The sequence below is a fragment of the Limulus polyphemus genome, unplaced genomic scaffold, assembly GCF_000517525.1.
Source record: "Limulus polyphemus unplaced genomic scaffold, Limulus_polyphemus-2.1.2 Scaffold2162, whole genome shotgun sequence".
In the NCBI taxonomy this organism is placed as follows: domain Eukaryota; kingdom Metazoa; phylum Arthropoda; class Merostomata; order Xiphosura; family Limulidae; genus Limulus; species Limulus polyphemus.
The window spans coordinates 187,929-204,322 of NW_013667772.1; the positions used below are offsets into that span (position 1 = coordinate 187,929).

General features: G+C 35.3%; 1 protein-coding gene across 1 annotated transcript; it reads left to right on the top strand.

Annotated features, from left to right (window-relative positions):
• Positions 1–1,679: 1,679 nt before the first annotated feature.
• On the top strand, positions 1,680–16,160 carry LOC106466131 (twinfilin-2-B-like; the record flags this gene model as incomplete). The annotated part of the gene is made up of 4 exons (XM_013926369.2): positions 1,680–1,788; positions 4,835–4,912; positions 8,466–8,516; positions 16,033–16,160. Coding segments are annotated over exons 1-4 (282 nt in total), but the record flags the coding sequence as incomplete, so codon positions are not given.
• Positions 16,161–16,394: the final 234 nt, after the last annotated feature.

The following is a 16,394-nucleotide window of genomic DNA, read 5'->3' on the forward strand; positions in this document are numbered from 1 at the left end:
GCCTGAGGCATATGCAATACCAAATCAGGAAGCTACAACTGTAGCTTCGGCTATTAGTGATTTCTTCTTCAGGTTTGGTATGCCATACGAACTGCATTCAGATTAAGGCTGTAACTTTGAATCAGCTGTGTTTCAGGGATGTTACAAGTTGTTTGGCATACGAAAGACCAGGACAACGCCACTTCACTCAAAGTCTGATGGGATGGTAGAAAGGTACAATCGGACACTGGGACAGGAATTGGCAAAGTTTTGTAATAGCCACCAAGATGACTGGGATGTCTAACTCCCTCCATTGTTGATGGCCGATAGAACAGCAGAACGTGAAGCCACTGGATACACTCCAGCAAAGTTGATGTTTGGTCGAGAACTTCGGTTGCTAGTGGACCTGATAACAGGACGCCCACCTTATGAAGAGTTGCCTGAAAATGTGCTAGAGTTCGTGAAAGTGTTATCGGAAAGGATGGATAATATTCACCATCAAGTGTAGTCGAACTTAAAAGCGCCTGCTGATTCCATGAAGCTATGCTATGATAAGAACTCTACTGAAGTCAGCTTTGTACCAAGAGACAAGATGTGGCTGTATAATCCCAGGAAGACCAAAAGGAAGTCTCCTAAGTTGTCTTCTCCATGGGAAGGCTCATATGACATAGTGGATCGTCTCTCAGACATGAATTCTGAATAAAATGTGGTCGGCAAGGTAAGCCAAAGTTGGTGCATGCCAACAGGCTTTGGTGTTATCATGGTCCAGGACATTTCAGTTGGAGCGAAATGGACAATAGAACGTTTCCTGATGGAGCAGATGAATCCCAAGTGAAGCAGAAGCCAATAAGACAGAGACCAGTACGAAAGAAGAAAAGTCCTGCAAAATTAAGAGACTTTGTTGTATTTTAATTTTGTGTTTGTAAATTCTGTACATTTAATTAAGTTACTGTTAATTATTTATTGGTTTAATGTAAGTGGCTATTGTTCATGACGAACACTACTAAGGAAAGGGCAGTGTTACGACAGCGATAGTCCCGTGACGCTACTGGTGCATGAGTGATTGAGTTTCTAGAATAATCAGGGAACTCCTCGAATTTTGGCGAAGCCTCTTTGTTAGTATCTAAGCCTGGCGAGAAAAGCCAGCGGATATGATGATGAATGGATGATAAAGCGAACAGTAGTCACGCTGAGTTTCGGGTAATTTACGATTCTGTTTTGAGCTAGTGTGTGTTTTGCACTGGTAGAGAGCGAATTTATCGAGATTGTGAATAGCGTGCATTATAAAACGTCATCTTCAGGAGTTGCAAAGTCGAAACACGTGGAGTCGTCAACTTTTGGAAGGCCATATATAGGCCTAAATAAAATGTTTTTAATTGTGTACCAGTTTTAACGTTGAATGTTATTTATGATTTTAACTTTATACACAAGTGCCAAAATACAATAATTATGACTAATATTAATTGTTATTACCTAGAATCAAATTGATTTTGTATTATGTACTATGAAAATAAATATACGATAACAAATAAGATTCATCACAACATTATTTCAAAACTTAAGATAATTCATAAAATTTTGGCAAATATAGAAAAATTATATTAATCGAAAAAGACGAGATTCGCAAAAAAGAATATATATATATACGTGTGTGTTTGTGTATTTAACACTAGGGTGCAGTACCTTCTGAAATGTATTGCTCGACAGAGGGTGTACAATCTTCCTGTTGTGATTAAAGTTTAGGTTGGAGTTAGTTTTTAGTACAATTTATTTAGGGTATTAATATGTCTCACCAAACTGGTATTAATTGTAAGTAAAAAATTATTTGTTGGTCTTTAGTGTTATTTTAATAGATAAATAATAAGCATAGCATATATTGTTACAAAAGTATAACTCGTTAAACTTCGCCTAGCTGTTGCCTGATTCAGGCAGCGTACAGTACACTTGCCTCTGTTTATTTAAACAGTGTTTAGACATTCACACTGACTGAGTCAATACAATGTAGGCCGGTAATCCTGTAAGTGCAACTTTTACAAGTCTCCATATTACTACACTAGTAGTAGTACTAGTAGAACAACTGCTGGTACCTTTAAGTTTAGCCTGTAGACATGACTGCAAATATGTTGACATATTAAATATCAAACAAGAAAGAAAGAAAACAGCTGAATTCCTTTAGATTTGACGGCGATATAGTATTAATAATCACAGTACTTTTAGATACATTAATGACGCAACTGCGAAGTTAGTTGTATTCGTAAACTTCAGCAATATTAATAAAATAAAAATTAACAAGTTAGAAAATAATAAATAAACGTAATATTCCGAAAATTGTTTTATCTCGAAGTCTAGGTTCAAGGGAGGTCCAGTTCAATCTGCATTTTGATCAACGTGTTATGTCTCATTTTTATTTGTATAACTTAAATCATAAAATCTTTCTACCCTTAAGTTATATGATTGTAACTTGAATAGATTAAACCTCTTGACTTCAGTACTAACAGGCTATAGCTCATTCCTGCTATAAGTATAAAGACCCACACCTAAAAAGTCTTTAACTGTTAAATAACTTGCACTGTAGATCCTTGAAAGTTGAATTTCAAAATAATTTATATTATCAAGTTTTAGTATTTACTGTTATATCATAGCTTTCCATTTCAGTTAAAGTCTTGAATTCATCCATTTTTTTCCTAGTGCTCCTAACATTAGAATAGTGGCAATTTAGTTTATTCATGAAATCTTTACTATGTTTATTTATGAATCTGACAGATCTATCTTGAAACTATTTAATTTGTTATGCTCTGAATCTCCTTTAAAAAAAAAAAAACATGTTTCTCTAATTATTCTAATTGTTTATTCTTAATTTCCCAAGTTCTCTCACAACTATGTAAGTTTAGTTTAAACTATGTGTAATGAATATACTTAGAGATTCTCCAAACAACCTACTACCTAACTGGCTTAAATGGAGCCCACTCTAGCATATAATTCACTCTTACTCTGAAAAATATCCCAAAAGATCAACAAGCCCACTTGCTGCTCTTAGCATGAACTTGATCATTTTTCATTTAAGCCTTGGATCCTGCTAAGTAATTTATTAACATAACAGTAACATGACATTTGAAAGACAGCATCATGGTTGGCCCATTCATTTCATCAGATTCCCATCTCTTAAATCAAGCTTTAATTTTTTAAGTATTCATCAAGTCGTCTCTAGAACTCCTAATTTTGTTGAATTTACTATGTCTGAAGGTAGTCGGTTGCAAAGGCTAACCACCATACCTAAAACAACGTCCTAATTTGTGGCCAACTTCATACCTGCTAAATCTTAAAACTATTTCCACTAGTCCTACTATTACAAGTAAACACCAAAAAGTAATGCATTAAACCCATATATATTTCTTTTATGATTTTGAATATTTCAATCAGGTCCCTTTTAATCCTTCTCTTCACAAGAGAAGGTAATTTTAAATACCTTAATCTGTCTTTGTATGACAACTATTCTATCCCAGGAATCATTCTCGTGGCCTTTACAACAGCCTAGTGTCTTTAAAGTGAGGAGACCAAGGCTGAATACAATACTCTAAACAAGGCTTAACTAGAGATCTGTACACAGAAATTGAAGTATAAACTATGTTTTGAAGCCAAGTTTATTGAGACACATCAATTATAAGGTTGTTGATTAAATTTTGAATGCAATTCCATAACAGGTTTGTGACTTGTACATTTTGACCCACCTAAATCCAGAGAGTTAACAAACCAAACTGTATGTATTGGCCTTTTATCTTGTAAAATTCAGTTACCCCGAGTCCCATCTCCCTCCAAACACAATGCTAATTGCTAAATTCAGTCCTGATCTTCCAAATATTTATCAACCCATTTTGTAAACTCCATAAAATAGCAGCCTCTACAACTTTAAATAACAGATTATTTCACAATTTTTGTCATGTTGGAAAATAAAACTGCCTCAATTGGAGATACAGCTTTTACAAATCTTACATATATGTCCTCTTGTCCAACAGGATTAACCACAAAATCTGGTGAATTAACCTTAGTTACTTTGGTAATTTTGAACACTAGCAAGAACATCCATCATCCTTTATAAGAGATAAGAAGTTAAGAGATTTGAACCTATTCTTTTGTGATGACCAATCATACCAAAATTATCTTAGTAGCCCTCAATTCTGTACAATCTTAATTTAAACAGCCTCTTATGAAGTCATTTCACAAACTCTAATGAACCCATGTTATGCAAATCTCTCTCTCTTAACCATGAACCTGCCCTGTTGTTCTGTACTTACAAGCATCATTGTTAATTTTCAGATGTATCTCTGTTAATTTGTATTTGCACCTAACATGTGAAACATTTCCTAAAAAGCTAATTCACTACCTCTATCCCTAAAGCCCTGAGATATCTCTTTATTTCTGTTCAATAACTCTCCAGATCTGTTGTTTCTAACATTATTAGCTCTGACTTGCTCTTAAAAGATTCTGTCTGCAACATCCCAAGCTTTATCACTTGGCAAAAAAGTTCTAGTAGTAGTATTTTCAGCACTATTGTACACATTTCTTTCAATATACTTAAAAAATCATATAGTATAGAGACATATCATTACATTCCATATTGTTATCAAAAGTCAAATATTTCAATGTATTTGAAGCCAGATTTTTTTGCCTTACACAGTTTAGTAGTCAGTTCGTGTTGATTATATAATTTGTTTATTTTATGTATATATGTATAATGTACATCAGTATTTCATATAATACAATTGTTCTAATTTTGTGTCATATGAAATATTTTTAGTAATTACATGTAATTTATACTTTTGGCATTTGTTAAAATTAATTGTTGAATGTACTTTAGCTAGTGAAGAACTAAGAACTTTTCTGGGAAAATGCAAAGATGGAAGAATCAGAGTATTCAAGGTTGGAATTGAGGAAGGTAGGATGCTTTTGATTTTAAAGTTGCACAGTGAGGTTATTCATTCAAAGTACTTGTTATATTTAGATTTAAAAAATAATAAAACATAATTAGAGAACAATTTCAAAGAACGTGATAAAAGAACTACTGAACTAGTTTGTGAGTACATTGTAACTGACTGTCAATTAGATATTTCCTTGTGTCTGTTTTGAAAGGTTGACATGTGTTTCCAAAAATTCTTTGTACCTTTTCATTACAATTAAATGCATTGCAGAGGACTTCAACTTTATTATTTTCTTCTTTGTTCTCATGCATATATCACACAAGAAGCAAGTCCTGTCCAAATTTTCATAACCCATGTGCATAACTTTATATTCAGAAATGCTAATCACCTTTCCACAGAACTAACAGCTGTTATCCTCGTGTCACATCACCAGTCTATGATGAAATCAGTATCAGACTATAATATTCTATCAGTAGAAAGGCGACACATCCCCTGTGTGCAGTACTCCCCTTGAGCACATTGTGCAAACCAAAGGTTAATTTTTTCATCAGAACTGCAATGATGCAGCTATGTTTTTTCATTATGGATTACACAAATTTTGTGCTTATTACTTTAAACATTTAGCTAACATTCAAAGTGTTATCATTTGTACCTTTATTTTTTTAATTTCAAGAAAGACTAATAAAAAAGTTTAAAACTTTGGTTAGAGCTTTTGATACACATTACTGTCTTTTCTTACATTAATTAAATTCCTTCTCTTAATCAAATTATAAGATTGTAGAACACAATTCCTGAGCCATTACTTAGTGTTAATCATTACGACAATGATGAAAGCCAATCTACTAGGACTTACCACACCTACTTAACAATAGAACATTTCTCCACTTTTGTTGATTGTATTGCATACAATTTGTCATTTCACATTTCTGAAACCTCCAGAGGCTGAGACTCACCTTCATAGGAATTGTCTTTATTTTCTTTCAATGGTGACTGAAGTTACCCATATGGGCAGCAATGTTCCCACTATTGTGCATCATGTCATTGGTTCATCTTGGACCCAGGGCCCGAGACCTCTGGTTTCTGTACCTTCTGCTGAGCCTGCATTGTCTTTGAGCATCTTGGACTAGCTTGTCCCACCATTTGCTTTTGGCTTTTCTGTCCTTGGCTAGGATCAAGTAATACCTTTCCCTTTGTCCTTCACTACTCTGATAAATCAGGTATGTCACATTTGTTTTTTACTCCATTTATTTTTTTCTGGTTCTTGAATGAACTTCTTGCATGCAACTCAATTCATAAGATGTTTTCCTCTCTTTCTCCTTCACCTGTTTGTTGCACCATTGCAAATTCTCTCAGTCTGTGGTTCATGTTTACTCAAAATTTCCACATCCTCCCTGAACTTAAGATTCATTCTCAGTGGTCTTTTCTAGTGCTCTTATTCCTTGAATCTCTTCTCCAAACTTGAGGGTTTTCTTCTTTTTAAACATTGACTTCCATTTACTCTCAATATGCTCTTCTGTTTTTTTTGCTTACTCATCTTCTTAGCTTGCTATTCCCTTTACCCTTTCTTTCTGGACAACTCTACTGCATTAAGATTGCACTTCATGCTGATTTCTTTTCTTCTTTTGCTATTGCCCAGTTCAATTTCCTGGATTCTGGAAACTGCTTTGTTGGGATATCTTGTTTTCTGGAGCTACACTCCTTCTGTTTTATCTTAGGGACTCCATTTTACACCCTTTCTTTATGAAGACCTTTTGCAAAGTTCCTCATCCAATGGCTCTTTGCTGATTTCTCTGCCCCTCCTAAGAAACCAGCCATCATGGGGCTATGTGATCAGTTGTTTCTGAAATTATCCTTCAGCTTTGACCCTGTGGGAGATGAAATTGGCTTCTACACTTTGTACACCTGTGGACTCTGTTTGCAGGAGACCCTTGGGTCCTGGAGAGTTTTTTCTATTAGGAGCTTTCTTTGTCATTCATGGCTGACAACTATATGTTTTCGATTAAGTTCTGACATTGTATTTGTTGAGTCTGCATTTCCACCACTACATGGACATTTAGCAACTTCTAGCCCTGTCCTGGGAGACATCATCTTCTATGGCCCCCTCTCTTTATTAGAAGCCTGCTCCTTTGGGTTGAATTGTCGGTCTTGTGAGCCAATATTGACTCTGATTCACTTGGGAGACTTTATTACCCTGTTTGCTTGGTGGGCTCAACCTTCTCCTTTGCATTCTCAATGTGTGGATGTGGTGGGCATAGTATGGTTGAAATACTATTATACACCCTTCTTATTCTTGAAAATATCCTAAAAGATTAAATAGGGAATGTAGTGTTAAAATATATCAGGTTTAATACTAATTAATTATGACAAGTATAATTAATTATCCTATGCATTGTTTATTACTATAAATTTCTAGATGTTTATGAAGTAGGCCTTTCACATATATAACAAAATCAGCAGTTGATTATCATTCAGACAGTGAAGTCAGTAGTGTTGTGGTGGTAATGAAGTCAAGTTGTAGTAGTATTTATTGTGGTGAAATAACTTTGTATTATATTTAGAAGTGATGTCTTCTCTGATTGATCTAAAGAATCCTGGTGGTATATGACATCTATGACAGTGAATGTTTAATGGCCATGTTGCTAGTTTGCTACAAGGAATATGTTAAGGTGGCTTACTGCATTTATGCTCAATTTTCTCTTTCTTTTTTTTTTCCTTCTCAGTTAAAGTAAGTTTAGCTTAAATAATTTCGAGCATCACCAATGAAAGAAAAAAAAGTTGTGTATGGCATTCTTTTGGTGTTCTCTTTATGGATCCCAGCAAACTTAAATGTAAAACATGTGTTAAACAAATATCTAGAGAATGCTGAATATGAAATGTCATTTCATATTTAACAATTCAACTTTTGAATAAGGAAACTGTTTTTTTTTTCCACATGTCCACTGAACTCATAGATCATAAGGATGGGATGAAGAGTCATTGCTCAGTATTGGCCGATATATTTTTTAAATATTGACCTCTAAAGATATGTTACTGAAATAGCTGATACTGATACATCTGTATAATAATATGATCATTTCAACAGCCTTATTTTCCACAGTATGTTAGATTGTATTACTGTTCTCATATCAACCACATTGTTGGATGACAGGTTGTAAAATTGAACACACACTAACATTCATATTCTCTAGACTTTAAAATTTATGTATGATCTGTTTATTTTGGCTAATTTTGTATATTATTTCCTGATCATTGTCAATATTGTTTGTGTTGCTTTTTTCTAGGGGAGGGGAAATTGGTTTTTAAATGCTGTGCTGTTATAATAATCTTTAAAAGGTGTTTTGGTGTAAATAATATAACCTTTATGTAACACTTGTTAATATAAAGTAATAACCTCTAAGTTGAGGAAGACATAAGTTGACTGATGTTGTATATTCAGATGATCATTTTTAACAAGTTTACATCATCATAATTACTAAATTTTTACTTCCCATTTTTTAGTACTTTCATTGAACTATATTACATTTGTGTTACTTCACTGTTATGTCTGTACAGTTTGATTTTATTTTGCAGAACAAATGACTCTGCAAGGTTTTAAGGAACCCAGAGGATCTTGGGAAGAAGGTAAAAGATATGAAGAGGAATGAGCATTTGTTTATTTTGAATAACTTTAGATTTTAAGTATCCTTACATTCTGGTGTTTGTCCATTAAGCAAAATCTCTACATTTCTTAGTTTTATATAAATAAGAGATTAATGTACTTGTGAGATATACAAGTACTGTTATCAAAACATAGAATTGAATACAATTTCACTGTTATTAAAATGTTTTTATATTATGCTATAATGTTAAGGGTTTTCTCTTTCATGTTGATTGCATTTTAATTTTATAAAAAGTATTGTATTTTCTAATAATGTTTACTGTAGTTTGTAATATGTATGTAAGTAAGTGAAGCTTGGGACAAGGCTTGTGCTCATAAATAAGCCATTAAGTACATAAATGACTATTTGATGTTTATTCTAATAAACAACTCAGCACATGTTGAATAACTTATTTTAACCAAATATCAATGTAAAAGGTTTCAAGGAAAAGTCTTAACATTGGAAAATAAAGTGTAAATCAGGCATGTAGAAAATTAATCCTGATCATCTGTAAGATCATTTACAAATCTGTTGAAATTGGGCACTGTAGTTGACATATAATACATTTGTATTATATATTCCAGTGAGCCTAAATAGGCAAGCTTAAAGAACATATAAAAACTGATATTAATCCTGGTAGAATTGCATTTTAAAACTATTCTCTTAGTTTTGATTATTTAATTTTACTGCTGCTATGTAGTGAAACACAGAATTATTTAAGCAGACAGAAAACTTCCTGGTATAATTAATTTTATTAAATAACACATAACTACCCTAAAGGTTGACTCATTTAACAATGTTACCTGTATGAAACTGATAACTTTCAAATATAAGAAAACTGTTTTAAACAAATTTTACCTTTATCTTCCTTCATCTTGGTTTATTACATCAATACACTATATTTAATTGTAACTGATGTCTCAGATTTAGCGAGGTGAAAGTGGTTGTATTGCTAATTATTCTGGTCATTTATCATCAGTTTCATTTTTGTATAAAATCACAATGTTTGATGTTATTCACAAAAAAATAAGAACCAAAGGAAAAAATTGTTATATAGCATCTTTTTGTTTTGTTTTTGTTATACTTGACATTTTTAGCTTCAGTGAACAGACTGATGCAGATTCAAGAAGAAAATTTTATGGTGGTAGTGAGGGTTAGGGTTTTGTTGATTAATAGTGAGATTAATTACTAATTTTTAAAGAAATGAAATTTCAATTGCACTGCTTAATTATTATTGAATTTTAAAATAGTTGCACCAGAAGAAAGCTTCACTTTTTTTTTTTCTGCCAGATTGCTAGCTTTTGTAAAAATCCATACACGTGCATAGAAAAGCAAGAACAAACAAACTCGCAAAGTTGCTTAACCCTGACTTTCACTTTCTGGCTGATCCTCACACTCTTAATGGATGTTATTCATACTTTCAGAAATTTATATTGAGATATCAAAAATATTTTTGAAAAAGTGTGATTTCTCCTAATCTAAGATTTTGTTTTCTCTAAGCTGTTGAAAAAACCCTACAATTTGGCTGTATTGTGTAAATAAATTATATAAGTTGAACAATGAGGACTTTTGGACTGAAATACTGTAATATCTCGAACCTTCATGAACTTTTAATATAGGTACCAACCTCACACTGAACTAGGCTCAGATGGATTACCCAAACTGTAGATACAATGTCCGATTTTAACAGCACAAACTCTGGTTAAAATATATATGCCTGCCATTCACAGACTGCTGTGGTAAAAATTAATGTCAGTTTCTTTTATCGCTTAATACCAGTCCTTTTTAGATCACAATCCCAATAACCTATGACATGTGTGTGAAATGAGTGTTTAGGATGGTCTGCAGAATTAATACCAAGTTTATGAAATTATCACCCGAGTATGACAATTGCAAAGTCCTTGGTTTTTAGAATATATATTTTAGAGAACAATAATAATTTTTAACTTTTGCTGAGTTTGTAATGGCAATTTATAAACTTTAGTCTATGGTAGGGAAGTTAATGTGTTGTTGTAGACTGATATACAGTGTAATTATTTTGAAAACAAATTTGTAATTCAGATATTTAGGTCTATCATAAAATATAGATACAGCTACCACAAGATTTTCACATATGTGTCTAACACTGGCTCATCCGAATGATGAAAATATTTTATTTAGATTTAAAATATGTGTAAGTGAGAGTAAGTGATTCCAAAACATACTTACCTCTGCTGACACTATAGCTATTTTGCAAACATCGGGGTTTCCACTCTTTGCCCATCTAAGCATTGAGAATGCTTACTCCAGTCTTTTATATCCTACTCGAATGCCCTTGGCAAATTCTAATTTACAAAATTCTCCACTGGCTTCAATGCATCCTTTATTTAGGTACTGTATGTAAGCACCTCATTCAGATAATGTGATCACTTCTTTTTCTTGACAAAGCATTTGGCATGGGTTTCTACAAACAGGAGTATTGTGATTATTCGCAATTTAAGTTGCGACTTTGAATGTGGTTTGTGTTACTATGGTTATATCTTCATATACTTATAAATTACTTCAATAATGATAAAAAAAACACGTAACAACAGGTATAAATTCCTGAGTTAATGTTTCTATTACGGGGACTATTCAGATCTCTCCACTTCCACCTTTGTTATCTGGTGTTTCTCAATGACCAGGGGAGGGGGTCACTCTCAGTCAAGGCTGCCTATGATATAATCCATTGTGAGATGGACACCTATATGCGGACTGAAGGTGTCTTTTTTTGGGGTTTCTGAGGTGGCTTTTGCAAATAACCCAGACCAGCTGGGGAGATTTTAGACTCATTTTTTCTGGCTCCTTCTTTTACTAGGTCGGATTCAACAGAAGATCATTTTGACTTTTTGATCAGCCACATCCAGCCCCCTTTTCTTCAATTGGTTACTCAGGTTTGTGAGGTTGTGGGGGTCTCTCATATTGAATTTGACTCTACCCCTTCCTTGTTGGCAGCAAGGATGGCAAGTGTCTACTTGGTTTTTCCTTCTGATATTACCGTTCATGCTGGGAGATTTGCATCTCAGTTACATGATGCGATAGCTATGACTGGTCCCCAACGTTTATCAGAACAGCATGCTTTGGCTTATCACTGCTAGGAGAAGGTATATTTAGATTCTCAATGAATGGACCCCCTTTTGGTCCTATGGGGTCTCGATTGGAACCTGTGATCACTTTAAACATATCACAATTTTCTCATATTCATCTTACTTTCACGACTGTCCTGAGGTATTTATCTTCAATCCAACGTTTGTTGGAAGCATATCAGCATTTCCCTCAGCAATTTGAGGACGAGTTGGGGGATTTTGCTGATGTCTACCTCACTCAGATTGTCTTCTTCAGTTCTTTTTCTGATTTCATGGCTGGTTTGTTGAGATTTATTGGGTAGAGATTCTTTGTTAAAAAGTGTTTGTTTGTCTTCTTCTGCCCTCGGGGAGTTACAGGAAGCTCCTTTTCTTCATTCCAGATTTTTTGTTGGAGTTCTAGAGATGTTAGAATTAAGATTTCGTTCAATTTATTTACATTTTTCTTTATCATCATTGATTTTTTTGCCTTTCTGGTGCCAATTAGGCAGTGTCGGCTCTTGGTTTTTTTCCAACCCTCCTCCTTCGGTTTCAAAGTGTATTGGTTCCCATAATAGAGTCTGTCTGTATCCTTGAGGAATTTTGGCTCAGACGGACCATCCACAACAGCGTTGGTGTCTATCCCATGGGTGGGGGAGCAGTGGGATCATGTTTACATCACTTGCTGGTCATATGGATTTCTTTCATCAGGGATCCATGGGTATTCTGTGCTCTGAATTCAGGATTGGTCATTCAATTTACATCACATCCACTTTTATCTGCACAACCTGTTGCTTTATCACCTCCAACATATTCACAAAGAGTGGAGCTTCATTCCCAGGTTATAAGAGAGTTGTTAGTCAAAAGGGCAGTACTAGAGGGTTGATCTTGTTCTTCCGGGATTTTATTCCCATTTATTTGTTGTACTCAAGAAGACATGAGATTGGTGTCAAATCATCGATCTGTCTCACCTCAAACAATTTTAGATCTTCCTCGATTCACTATGGAATCCTTTCTCAGCCCACGATGGCACTTTGCTCCAGGGCTCTGGATGACCAAGTTCGATGTTACCAATCCAACGGGGTTTCTGCTTCTTTGGTATTTGCAGGTATGTCCTTCTCTACCTCTTCCACATTGGCAGTCTCTGAGCCAACATCTGTCAGACACTCTCCACCCAGGTGTTCAGAAACTCAATTTTCATGCTGGGAAGTTATGCAGTCTTTTGCCCAACTTAAGGGTTTAACTTCTATGGTGTCTCTGTATTTAACTAAATCTCTTCATAAGCCAACCACAGCTGTTTATCAACAGAAATGGAATATTTATCGTCAGTGGTGTCTTAAAAGTAATTTCACCCCAATTCATCCTAAAGTATCTACCATATCCCATTTTATGACTTGGGTATTTGAAAGGGGTGTGGCTTCGCTTACAGTTCCTTTATATAAGGCGTCCTTATACATTATTTTCAGCATTCCAAATATTGGAAGGTTTTTGAATCCTCAGTATTATCAGGTCTACTCAAAACTGTTCATATTCTTCAACCCAAATGACCTTTTCAAATACCAAATTCGAATTTTACAGTTTTACATGCATTGTGTCATCCTCCTTTTGAGCCCTTAGCTTTGTGTTCTTTGTTTCACTTTTCTCTTAAATTGTATTTTTTGTTGGAATTGTTTCCAATTCCTGTGCTGTGGACTCTTTATCATTCCACATTTGTCCTGCTTTGCCCCATTATGTCCTTTCTGTCCGAAACTCTGACTGCTAGGGAAGGGGAAAAATGTTTATCACCAATCTCTTTGCCAGCCATTTTTCACATTTATGACCACTCCAATCCTGTCTGTTTGTTATGTCCTGTTAGGGCCTTCATGTGTTATGTAGCTTGTACAAACTCATGTCAAGGTAGTAGGAATTGATTGTTTATTCATTAGAATCCTTCTTTTTCCCATTACTTATCTCCAATTACCCTAACAAGGTGGCTTGATAAATTGATTCACATGGCCTGTGATGGATTATCGAAACAGGAGAGGAATCTTTTGCGTGTCATATCTTACCAGATTTGTCATATTTCTGTCAATAGCTACCTGGTTGAATTGCCCTTGGAGGACATTGTTTGGTCTTGTATGTGGATTACTCCTAATACTTTCCGATCTCATTCCTAACATGATCTGTCAGTTTCCTCTTCAGGGGTTTTTGACTAACTCCTGTAGCTATTTTGACCACATTTGTTTGATTTTCACGAGAGGTGAGAATTTTCTTCAATCATATACCCCTTTTTTTTCCAGGATCCTTTTATTTTTTCACTGGATCCCATTCTGTGGCGAGTGTTGTCCAGGCAGGTATGCTGTCTCTTTTCCATTCCGCACTACCAACCACTTTCTCTATAATTACTACAGGTTGCAACAGGCTCTGTCAAAATGGGGTGTTCCATAAGACTATCTAGGTGCCTACTGGATGGTATTACCTTATTATTATGGACCACCACTCATGGACTATCATGAGTAAAGCTAAAGGGAATCCTGCCCATCCCTGCTGATCTTCAGGTTGAATAAATCGGGGTCAGTTTGCTTTTAAAAATCTAGGGAACTTGGTTCACCTATTGCACAATTTCCAGAGCACTGTTCCTTGGGACTCCCCATTGAGTATTATCCCCCACCACCACCAGACTCTAATGGTGGAGCTTGGAAGTCCTTACTGCCCCACTTTTCAATTGCTGGGGTGGCAGACAGAGGCTTTTCCTCCAGGGTGATCGAGTGTGTTCCTCCACTCTTGGAAAAGAGGGCAAAGTTGGGGGCCCTCCTACTTGGGTCCCTGGATGTTTTTCCCTGATGGCAGTAGGAGTGGCACCAACCTCCGTGGGAGCCTACTTGTGATTCTGGTTCAGATTTGTCACAAGAAACTATCTGGTTGGGGAGTACATGACCCTTCTCTTCGATCAGTGTTGGTTTCATATATTGTTCATGGAAGAAGGTCCGCTATCTCCTCATAATTCCGAAAACATTGTGGTCCCATTCTAGGTCCTTGGTTGAACACAGGTTCCACATTCTCTCCATAATTCTATGGGCAAGCGGATTACTCCTTGACCACTTGATTGGGGAGTGAGGATGAATATTCATAATTCCAGACCAAATGAGTTCTGTTCTTTTGGTTTAGTATAGCATTTATGATCCCGTCATTCTGAGCCTGGGGTGTTGCCTTTTGGACTTCTTCAGGTGGAGGAGGTGGTGTTGCTTACTTACTCATTATGATTCCAGTGGTACGAAACACATTACTCTATGGCTACAGGTTGGGATCTAATCAAAAGTACATATAACATTGCAGTCCAATAGACCTACCCACCAACGTGGAATATAGGTACCATGACCCCCTTAATTCCAACCCTGAGTTGTGAAACTTCAGTTAGCTGGTTGGGGCTGGCCTCAACTAACAATTACTCGTATTCTATTCCACCTTTGATATAGGAACTGAGTTCCTGGTGAAGAGCATACCTGTACTGTCTTTATCTTGGTACACTTCTGTTCTATACAGATGCTTTCTGTATGGTTTATGCCTGCACCAAATCCTCCACCTTCTCAATGTGGGATTCTAGTTATAATGTCAATCGAGGTAAGTATGTTTTGGAAGTTAACATTTTCCAAAACTGAAAATGTATTTCCAATAATACTTACCTCCGCTGACACTTTCCCACTCTACCACCCCCACTAAAAGTCGGTTTACGTCTCAAAAAATTGATTACATTATCTGAATGAGGTGATTATATACAGTACCTAGATAGAGGGTGCATTGAAGTTGGTGTAGAATTTAGCAAATTAGAATTTGCCAATGGCATTTGAGTGGGGTATAAAAGACTGAAGCAAGTGTTTTCAGTGCGAAGATGGGCAAAGAGTGAAAACCCTGGAGATGGAGAAATAGCTTTTGTGTCAATGGAGGTAAGTATTATTGGAAATACATTTTCAGTTTAGGAAAATGTTAACTTATTTTACGTAGCACTTGAACTACTGTTGGGATGAACAGGCTAAAGAATGTATAAAGACGTGTCGAATGCAGTGATCTATGAATAAGCACTTAGTAAAAGGATGTGTTTTTACAGTTAGTAAACTACTATTCTGAGTAAAGAAAATACTTTAAGGCACAGATTTCAAACTAACATTTTATTGTTTAAACAACTTTACGAAGATAAATTATCAGAGGCATTGCTAGGTGCTTAACAGATTCGAGTCTTGGTCCCATAGGTGCAGGAACTTTCAGTGTTTCAGTATGATATCGATCATGGTCTTCTATTCCATTTTTCAAGACACCAACTGGGAATTTGGGGCACTGTCAAATAAAATCAGGGCACAGAACCCATGTGCCAGTGCAAAGTAATGCCTCTGTAAATGATTTTGATGACAAAATTTAATCTGTCATTTTATTTGTGCACAACAGATTATGAGTCCTTTGTATGCCAATTTATTGAGGAAAAGCAGCCATGTTATCTGTTCTACAGACTGGACAGCCAATCAGATACAGGATGTGACTGGGTGCTCATTAGCTGGTCTCCTGACAACTCTCCGGTATGTATATTTTTTTATTTTATTGTCTCATCTCGTTATAAATTTGCATATCTTTGAAAACCATAAAACTTTGACAGTTTATCTTATTGACTAAAAAACTCATTCTAGTATAGTGTAGCACCTCTTGATCAACAAGAAGCTAATATCTAAATGTGCTATTGCTCTAATCATTTCTGCAGTCATTTTTTGTCATTTTATGATGCATTTCATTAATTTTGGTTCTTGAACATTATA